Raw genomic sequence first — 9,573 nt, 5'->3', positions numbered from 1 at the left:
TTAGTGGGTGCAGTTTGGTAATTCAGCGGAAGCATTCCATAAGAGGATATGGAATTTACAATGCAGTCTATAATAAACATGCATTGGGGATCATGATGTCATATGGAAATGGAGTTTAAATTAGGCTACCTCCATCTGTGTATCATTAAAGGCTACAGCATCACACACACGCGCATTGATTATATACATATAAGCATTGTGTATTCATTCGTCATGCACTACCCTTACATGAAATATGTAAGATGTGTAAGTTATGTGCACATACATGAACATTAAATAGTACGTAAGTGCCTTGTACGTATAATAATACGACTGTGCTTTATTACGCCACCTGTTCTGGTCATTTTCAAAGGGATAACATCACGTCGGGAATGACTCGTGACAAGACTATCCAGATATTCATTAATGGAATCCCGCCAAAGACAAAGGGAAAATCCTCGTCTAAAACTCGCAAGACCCGGAGCGAGCAAACCCGGACTGTCCCGCTGGTAGATTCGTGCTCCATCGTCGGGAATAGCGGCGTTCTGTTGGAAAGCAATTGCGGTGACGTCATTGACAGGGCGGATGTAGTCCTGCGGATGAACCTCGCGCCCGCGGGAGGGGAATTTGCTCGTGACGTCGGATCGAAAACTAATCTAACTACGATAAACATTGAGCTGGGCAGAACGATGTCGTCTTGCGCCCATGATGAGTACACCAAGAAGCCGCTTGAAAAGATACCGGAGAAATGCCAAAGTTTGATGAAACTCATGCAGCGTCATAATAAGACTGTCGTTTGGTTTTTCAAAAGTAGTTTGAAGGTTAATGGGCTCATCAGGAAAGGACTGGAGTTCTACAGGAAATATTACAACCTGCATGTTCTCTTTGCTTTCAGTCCCAAAAGTCCATTCCCACCAGCACACAAGTACGTAGCATTTGTTCACTTTATGGTGTTGGGTTTTTTTTTTTTTGTTGTTGTTGTGACAGTTCGAAATAATATATGGCCTTTTTTACGATCAGTGGTGTAACTTTTGTACTCGGATGATCAAAATTTCAAACAAAATATTTTTTCATTATTCTGTTTGATTCCTGTTTGAAAGTATTCAAATTTTTGAAAAAATAACATTTCAGACCTTAAAGCTGAAGGGTTAATGGTGTAATTTAAGGAAAACTCTGGCACCTGAAGTAAATTTAAGCAAAATTTTGCCTTCATGAATTGCACCATTTTGACAAAACTCTGTAGTCAAACTTCACCATGCAAAGCTTATATGGTTAACAACAATATATAGTTTGTGAATCAAAACTATTTGGGGGTTGAATAGAAAATAAATAAAAAAAACCATTAGATTTATAAATTTTTGGTAAAAATACCAATTGACATGTAATTTTTGAGATTTTAACTATTTATTGGAGGGCAGGCCAGGTCAAACTCTATACTGTAACAAGTCTTTAAGAAGGGCTACCTTCCTATGTAGCTTAAATGAAATTCCAATCATTTCTTTAAAACTTGGATTTTTCACACATGGATGTTTCGGAGGTGACAGTTAACATACTAGAATGTTTCGGAGGTGACATTAATATTAACACTCACTTTTTGAGAGAATAAGTGACAATAACACAAAACTTCTTCTTTTTATCAATGTTTTTAATAATTATAACTCGAGAACAAGAAATTAACTCCTGTTTCAAGCAGATAAACTACACAGAACAAGTATTTTTTTACACTTCATTAATTAGCATGGGTACTGGTAGTTTGCCTTCCATTTAGACGAATGATGTAAGCTAAATATTGTAATCTGAAGAAACATGGCATTCCATTTTCTACCTTAAATTGAGATGAGGGTGTGAGATCATTTTAGTAATGTTTTTTTTTTTTTTTTTGCTCTCAGAACATTTTATTCCACAACACCAGGGAAGAGTCACTTCGTTTCGGAGGTGACATTCAATGTTAACATTGTGTTGAAATATTCATTTACAGTAAGAATATGACGGACATAAGCTAGATATTGTAATCTGAAGAAACATGACATTCCATTTTCTACCTTAAATTGAGATGAGGGTGTGAGATCATTTTAGTAATGTTTCTTTGCTCTCAGAACATTTTATTCCACAACACCAGGGAAGAATAACTTTGTTTCGGAGGTGACATTCAATGTTAACATTGTGTTCAATTTACAATTAGACTTTTGCATTGATAGCACCCAATATGATTAAATCAGCTAAATTCTACTTTGGGGTTTTAAACTATAACATCTTAGCTCTATTTTGCAGAAAGCCCTAGTCAATTTGGTTAAGTGGTCTCAAAGAAATGTGGATTGTTATAAAGGATGTCAGGAGTCTGATTCTTTCAAGATTAGCACTTGGATGCTCTTGGAACTGCATATTAATGTGTAAACACAATACATGTACATTGTATACAGGACTTGGAGGGAAGGAATTCCTGACATGCTCTACCAAAATCCTCAATTCTCTTTGACCTCTGAAGCAAATTGAATGGGGTTTTCTGTAAGGTGTGGGCAATGAGTTATAGTTTCAATCCCTCAAATTGTATTTTAGATTGATTCGTTATCTTTAACGTTATCGTTGCGGAGGGTACCATTGTAATTTTTTGGTGGGGACAATACGGTATGAATACCAAAAGCAAAAATTCTTATTTGACTTGTGTACGTTTTTGTTTGCACATAATTTTATAAATAGATTAATTCAAGGATGTTTATGAATTCTTCATCATTCTTAATAGCCACCATACAAATGTAATAATACTGGTGAAAGGTGTTTGATTCATCTGGGATAAATTTTCTTTACACCAAATTCATTTAAACTGTTGCCATTACTAAAATATATTTTACGTATCTTTCTGAATTGCTTGAAAATTACCTGAAAATCGTGCATATTAGTCACTTTTGAGAGTAAAAAGTATAAGATAAGAAAAACCATTTTACTGTTTTGAAGGTTACACAACACAGAGACAACCCAACTTCTCAGGTGCTAACTATTTTGTGAACATTCATGTCTTTCCTCATGGCTTTAATTTTCAAATATAAGCTCTTTCTTTCAGTTCTTACTTGTTATTTTGTTTAGTTATTCTCTGTCATGATAATGGATACCAGCTCATATTTTGTTTTAGATTGTAATTCATACTAATCTTTAATAGGTTTTTACAGTTTGGTTAAGACAACAGTTTGTGTTTCCCAGCTGAAGAGAGCAGCATAATGCTTTTCTGTGAACTTGAGGGGAAAATTTGTTTTTGTTCAGTAATTTTCCCCATCAACTTCACAGAAAGTTCCGGACACAAACTGGTCTCAAATAACCATACAAGGGACCGAAAAAGGACAAGTTCACCTTAATAGACATGAGGGTTGAGTAAATACAGCAATATTAGTAAAACACATCAGTGAGAGTTTGAGGAAAATAAGGCAATCCGTTCCAGAGTTATGAATTTTTGAAATTTATGCTCAGTCAAAGCTGAATGAGAAGACTTCTATAGCTTGTGATGTCACATGTGTACAAGGATATAGAGAAAGTGTCAAGAAAATTCAACATATTTCCACTTTTCTTGCATAACAAAAGAACACTTCACTTCTCTCTTTTGGAAGGCGGGGTGAATAATATTGCCCTAACATACATCAGTAGCAAGTTGAAGAAATGTGCAATTTTTTCAAAAAGTGAAGTTTTGTGAAATTAACTTATATTTTCCTTATATCGTTGTACGCATGTGGCATCATCACTGTCGTAGTCGTCTCATCCAGCAGTGATTGCACAGATACTGAAAAAACCCATAACTTTTGAATGGATTGTCCAATTTCCCCCAAACTTTCAATGATGTGTTCTACTAATGTTGATGCATTCACTCAATCCTCATGTATATGAAGTTGTCCTTTAAGAAACCATTTTCTTTTCCTTGAAATTCCAGTACTTAAAGCCAAATTCTAAGATAAAACATAATAACAAAACAAGGTAAACACCTCATCAAAGTTACATTGAGATAGAACTACAAATCTTGTTTTTGGATCCTTCCCTTTCCGGTCCTGGGGACTTGTTCCTCTGTTCACTTTAGTTGTAGCATAACTTCAATAATCTTAAAAAATACAGTGTCATAAACAGTTGGTTCAATTTGGAAAATGTAATAATTATTGTCATATTAAAAAAAATCACATGATTTTATTTATGATTACCACGTTGTACATGGAAAAACAACAACTCAGAATTCAAGAACAAGTTGTGCACCAGCTATAGGCATGTGGCCTTTTTGTGGAGTTTGATTATTTGATGATTTTTTTCTTACGTTCTTTTTTTTTTTAAGATTGTGGACTAGGGCATGAATGAACTGCCACATGTATCACTTTGGTATCAAGGGAATTCTGGTGTGCTAGGTATACAAAAGTCACTTCTTTTGTGATGATTTTGTAGATATTAAATGTATTTAAAAATGTTAATAGATAGTGAAAAGGAACTGAAGTCTTGCCTTTCACTATCACATAACAATATGGTGTTAACAAACAATGTCACCTCCGAAACACAAGAAAAAGCAACCTACATGGAAAGCTGTGATTGGTAAATCTTCACAACTAAATTGCTTGTTGGAAATCAAGCTTCTAAGATGAAAGCATCTATATGTTTGCTTAACTAAAGCAGGAGAATTGATCTTGATTACAATATTATATATATAACAGATGGGTGTATTTTGTGCATTCTCTTTGTTAAAAAAAAGTGAAAAAATGTAAATTTGCCCTAAAAGGTACAGTCTAGTAATAAAAAAAAAATTGAAAGAGTGTTAGTTGATTTCTCCACTTTGAGACTTATGTTACTAAAATAAATGAAACCATTGGTGTACATGATATGGTTTCTCTTCAGTAGAAATGAGCAAAAAATCTTGTTAACAGTGTTTTGTCACCTCCGAAACAGTAATTCTTAGTTTTTATTAGATCTTTTATTAATCACTAGAAAATTCTCACTTCCTGTTGCCATATGACTATTTTCACCGGAAAGAGATTCCTGTCAATTGGACAGAATCAAACAAAATTGCTTTGTCTTCGAGAAATTATCAAATATAATATGCTTGTTGTTTCGGAGGTGACAAGTGTTAACGGAAAATTGTAAATTGCTCCGAAATGAAAACAACAGGCTATATTTCTACTACCTTCCTTCAGCGATAATGTGAGGGGATATTTTATATTTTTGTAAATGTACTGTATAGCTGATGTCAAGAATAAAAAAATCAAATACATAAATCTGTTGTCTCGGAGGTGACAGAAAAGTTAACCGAAAAGTTGCATGAATTTAAAAACGCCCGCCAAAAAATGATAAGCTATTTGAATTAAATAATCTTTGGATCAAAGTTAATTCAGATTGATTACTATTCTGTTTTGATGGAAATTAGCAAAGTTGAATTTTATAATTGCGAACAAGAGCTAACTCAAAAGAGGGGTTAATTGTTAACGGAAAATGTCACCTCCGAAACGTAAAGTTTGGACAATTTCAGTCTTTAAGGAAGACAAAGCAGAACCTGGTAAACATAATAATTCTTAATGTTGGATACCTGTCTATCACAACAACAACAAAATAATGAAAAGGAATAACCAATTAATATGATAGCTCTGACAAAAAAAAAATATGTCAGAGTGAGTACACCAAACGTGTTGGATTTCAAGCATGTAAGTGCCTGCCACATCTGAAAGAAAAAGACAGGAAATTCGTTAAGGTACCCAAGGTAGACACTGGGTGGTAAGTGTATGAGAAAAAATAATGCGTATCTGTCAGTGTATAAGAAAGTTATACACCAATTAGTGCCAACACTGTGTTTTACACCACTGATTGTAAAAATGGCCATATGGTTGTGATTATCAAGCACTATAAAATACAGACGGTTGGAAGAACATCGAGGCAAGATTTTAGCAAGTTTTATAAAACTTGAAAGCGTGACAGCCCTTGAATGCATTATTTCTTTCATAGATTATGGGCATAAAGACATCGCAAATAACAAATAAAATCAATATCAAAAATTGAACAAGACAATCAAATAAGATCAAGACAAGAGACAGATCAAAAAGACCTTTAATAATTAGATTGTGTCATACATTGAATGACAAAAATGCTCCCCTTTGTATATCAGAAACCTTTTTCTTCTATTTTCTTAACAAGGCGAATATTGACCCACATAGAGATACATTTTATTTTTTTGGTTAGCAATGGAAGAGAGAACTAGAAGTGTGTTTATTTCTATATAGTACTAGTATTAGTGTAGAGTATCATCATAGGAGTGTGTCCCCCGGTCTCTTATTGTAGGATTTACGAGTCTGGTTCAACTTTTTGTTTGTTTATTGACTTCTTTTCTTTTCTTTTTGCGAATACGGAACAAGTGATAGGACGTAGAGAACCAAAGTTGTAGTTGCGTAGATCATTTTTCTTTGATGATACAGTTCAATACCAAATTTGAAGAAAACCCGTCCAGGAACATGGCCAGGATCGCGAAAAATTTGACAGTGGCGGGGTAACAACTTAACGAAATCCTACATAATCATCCGATAAAGGTACCTGGGATACAACAGAGTATTTTAGCATTTACGTTCAAATCACCTGCCTTAGAAATCCTTAAATGAGGAAACTGTATATTTTCTTCAAGTCTATGTAACAATATTCATATCATTGCAATAATATTTAAAAAAAAAACCATTTGAATGTTTGTATATGTATATTGTTACATTTCGTATATTGGGAAGAACTATTGACGGTATATTAAGTAAAAGTAATATGGAGAAATGACGAAATACGACGAAATAACTGGTTCAGCCTTTTAGCAACTAAAGTTTTTGTATAAAATGGCCTCTGGTGTCTTAGAAGGTACAGCAATAAATTTATTGCTCTCATTTCAACAACTTTCGAAAAATGTAAAATATCTCACTGCATGTTTATTTAGTCCCATTATAATTCATGTTTATTAGTTAAAAGACTTGAAAATGATGGTTCACAGAAGTAATTCTGACATACATTTGCTGAACTTTGACCCCTTTCAAATTACTATCCAAATAGTGAATGGTCACGAGTGCAATGGTACAAGATTTCGCACGAGGTGAAAGATATAGAGTCGCTCTATTCAACGAGGCGAAGCCGAGTTGAATAGTGCGCCTCATCTTTCACCGAGTGCAAAATCTGGTTCCATTGCACGAGTAAAGACCAAACACTATTTGTTTTATACAACACCTCGAACGTCAACAGATTTGGTACTCACAGATTCTTGAATTTAGCACAGAAATGGCAACCATTTTCCGTGAAAGACGAATGAGTAGCCGCACAGTCGCAGTCACTAGGCACATGTGTACGTACGTACGTATGCGAAACGAAGTTGTTTACAAAAATGAGTGACAAAAGTACGCGCTTGTAAGCGCGCTTGTAATTGTTGAGTGCGCGCGGCACATGTTTGTTTATTGTGACATCAGAGCGCGTGCAATGGAACATTTTGGTCAAACAAAATTGCACGGCTAAGAGAGCCAGAGCGTGCATTGGAACTTTTCACTAAATGTCACGTGATGGGCAATCGACCAATCGGATAGCTACATTCTAAATAGGTGGTGTATAAATAATTATATTCTGTATGAAAACACACTCAAAATGCTGAAGCATAGTATACTATTATTATACCTAAATAAACGGACGGGTGATTTCGGGCGTTTTAGGGAGTAATAAGATTGACATTTCAGCAACTATATATGGGATAAGAAACTCTGCTCCTTGGTAATGTTAAGACAGTAGTATTCATGAATGGTCCCGTTTTTTCTTTTTTTTTTCTTTCTCTCTCTCTCTCTCTCTCTCTGCTACTAATATAACAAAGGGTTGGATATTAGGCAATAACAGCATTGACAGTATTACATGTAATTGTTCTTGTGTTTATAATCGTTACTTATCCATTGTTCTTCTCATTGCCGTGGTCATTGTCTATAGGTGGCTGGGAGTCAATGCTGCAACGACTGGCGCGGCAGTCTATCTCGCAGCGAACACATTTTGCCGACGAATAACGATGTTCGGATTCTATCCGCGCTACGTCGATCCTACAAATCGAACCCTTCGCTATCATTACTACGACGACACGCCAAAGAACTACTCAATGAGTCCCCACTCATTCAACAAGGAGTTCGAGGTGTGGCAGTCGCTGGAAGACGACGGCTATTTGCGGATCATCAACGATTGCGCGGGAAAGTGGGACAAGCACGACTACCGCAGTCAGCTAGATATATGAATTTACAAAAGAAGCTATACATAAGAAGCTTACACATTCACACATACACTCTTGTACAAACACACAGACACCATAAAAACCCATCAATTGAATCCAAAATAAAATGCGATATATGATACATTTATATAATGCACTCAGAAAAAAAGGAAAAGAAACATTTTGTCATCACATCATAGAGACTTTTAATGAAATCTTTAAATCACACACACGCACACACACACACACACATTCTTTCTGTCTTTCCCTCAAAGGAAAAAAAAGAAGAAGAATGTTCTTTTAATGTGCTGCACGGATTGACAGTTACACTTTAATAAAAATGTGCTTAAATTTGCACCTTTACGTGTGGCACGATATCACCTCCATTATCTTTTACAGGAGAAAGATTTGATAAAACCGGTTCATAGATACATTAAAGCTGAGGGTCTATATTGCCAATTTGCAGAACAATCAGAAACGTTCAATCTTTAGTGATATATCACTAATTTTGAATTGAGACATTAGTTAGCTCTCTGCAAATCTGCAACCTAAAAGATATAAACACCTTTTAAAACAAAAGTCTTATACAAGGAATGATATTCTAGTACACCGTATTGAACTTTGCAAGACAATCCTAAAATTATGATCAAAGATGCATTACCATGCCACAGAAATAATATGTTGTCCATCATGCTTTTTGCAATTGTAAAGAGCTCTCATAGTAGGATTGAATTTAATTTGATCAAATTTCATTTTTTGGTTCGTGCTTTTTTTGCGAACAATCATTTACAACGAAAATTTATCAATGGATTTTAATGAAAATAAAGACACCATTCTATTTCGTGATACAAAATGATGATAATCATCATACAGTCTTGTCAATTCTGATGAACAATATTTATTGTATTTTCTATCAAGGAGTGTTTGATAGGTTTGCAGGTGTTGGCACAAAAATGCAACGCTTGAAAGCGTGACAACCCTGGAAGAAAAAATATAAAAATTATGACGAATAAAGTGTTAAACAATTCCTGCAATTACCTCTGACTGGATACCATTTATTGGAATATTATACTCAGAAATAAACATTATTTAAACCCTTTTATTTTGCTGAAAAGCTCCCAGGGACTTCACGTTCTTGTATACTAATACAGGAACGCTGCTCGTACGAGAAGTCTTTCAAATTGTGTCTAAAGATTGGTGAATAATCACATCTGAATCTGCATTAAAGAAGAAGAACAAAGAAGAAAGAGCAAATGAGTTCTTGTATTTTCTGTAAGGAGAGAGGGAGTTCTTGACATGGGTAGAATCCATGCAATAAAGGGAATGAAACCCGAATATTCATATGAATCGAGTGAATGCTACCCTATCAGTACAAGACATTAGTG

General features: G+C 34.8%; 1 protein-coding gene across 1 annotated transcript; it reads left to right on the top strand.

The window, feature by feature from the left end:
- The first annotated feature begins 371 nt into the window (after positions 1-371).
- On the top strand, positions 372-8,212 carry LOC139733272 (alpha-2,8-sialyltransferase 8B-like). Its single transcript, XM_071644108.1, has 2 exons — positions 372-904; positions 7,918-8,212. Exons 1-2 carry the CDS (start codon positions 372-374, stop codon positions 8,210-8,212), a joined length of 828 nt encoding a protein of 275 aa, XP_071500209.1.
- Positions 8,213-9,573: the final 1,361 nt, after the last annotated feature.

The sequence above is a fragment of the Diadema antillarum genome, unplaced genomic scaffold (assembly GCF_040938485.1).
Source record: "Diadema antillarum isolate AM-2024a unplaced genomic scaffold, OU_Dant_1.0 seq00000466_RagTag, whole genome shotgun sequence".
In the NCBI taxonomy this organism is placed as follows: Eukaryota; Metazoa; Echinodermata; class Echinoidea; order Diadematoida; family Diadematidae; genus Diadema; species Diadema antillarum.
Note: the sequence above shows the minus strand (reverse complement) of the source record. Positions and strands in the feature narration are given on the sequence as shown.

What these genes read in the sequence shown, in the direction of transcription:
- LOC139733272 (XM_071644108.1), top strand. Translation starts at nt 372, where the DNA reads ATGACTCGTGACAAGACTATCCAGATATTCATTAATGGAATCCCGCCA. An exon ending in CCATTCCCACCAGCACACAA is followed by an intron (nt 905 to 7,917) that starts GTACGTAGCATT and finishes CATTGTCTATAG; the next exon opens with GTGGCTGGGAGTCAATGCTG.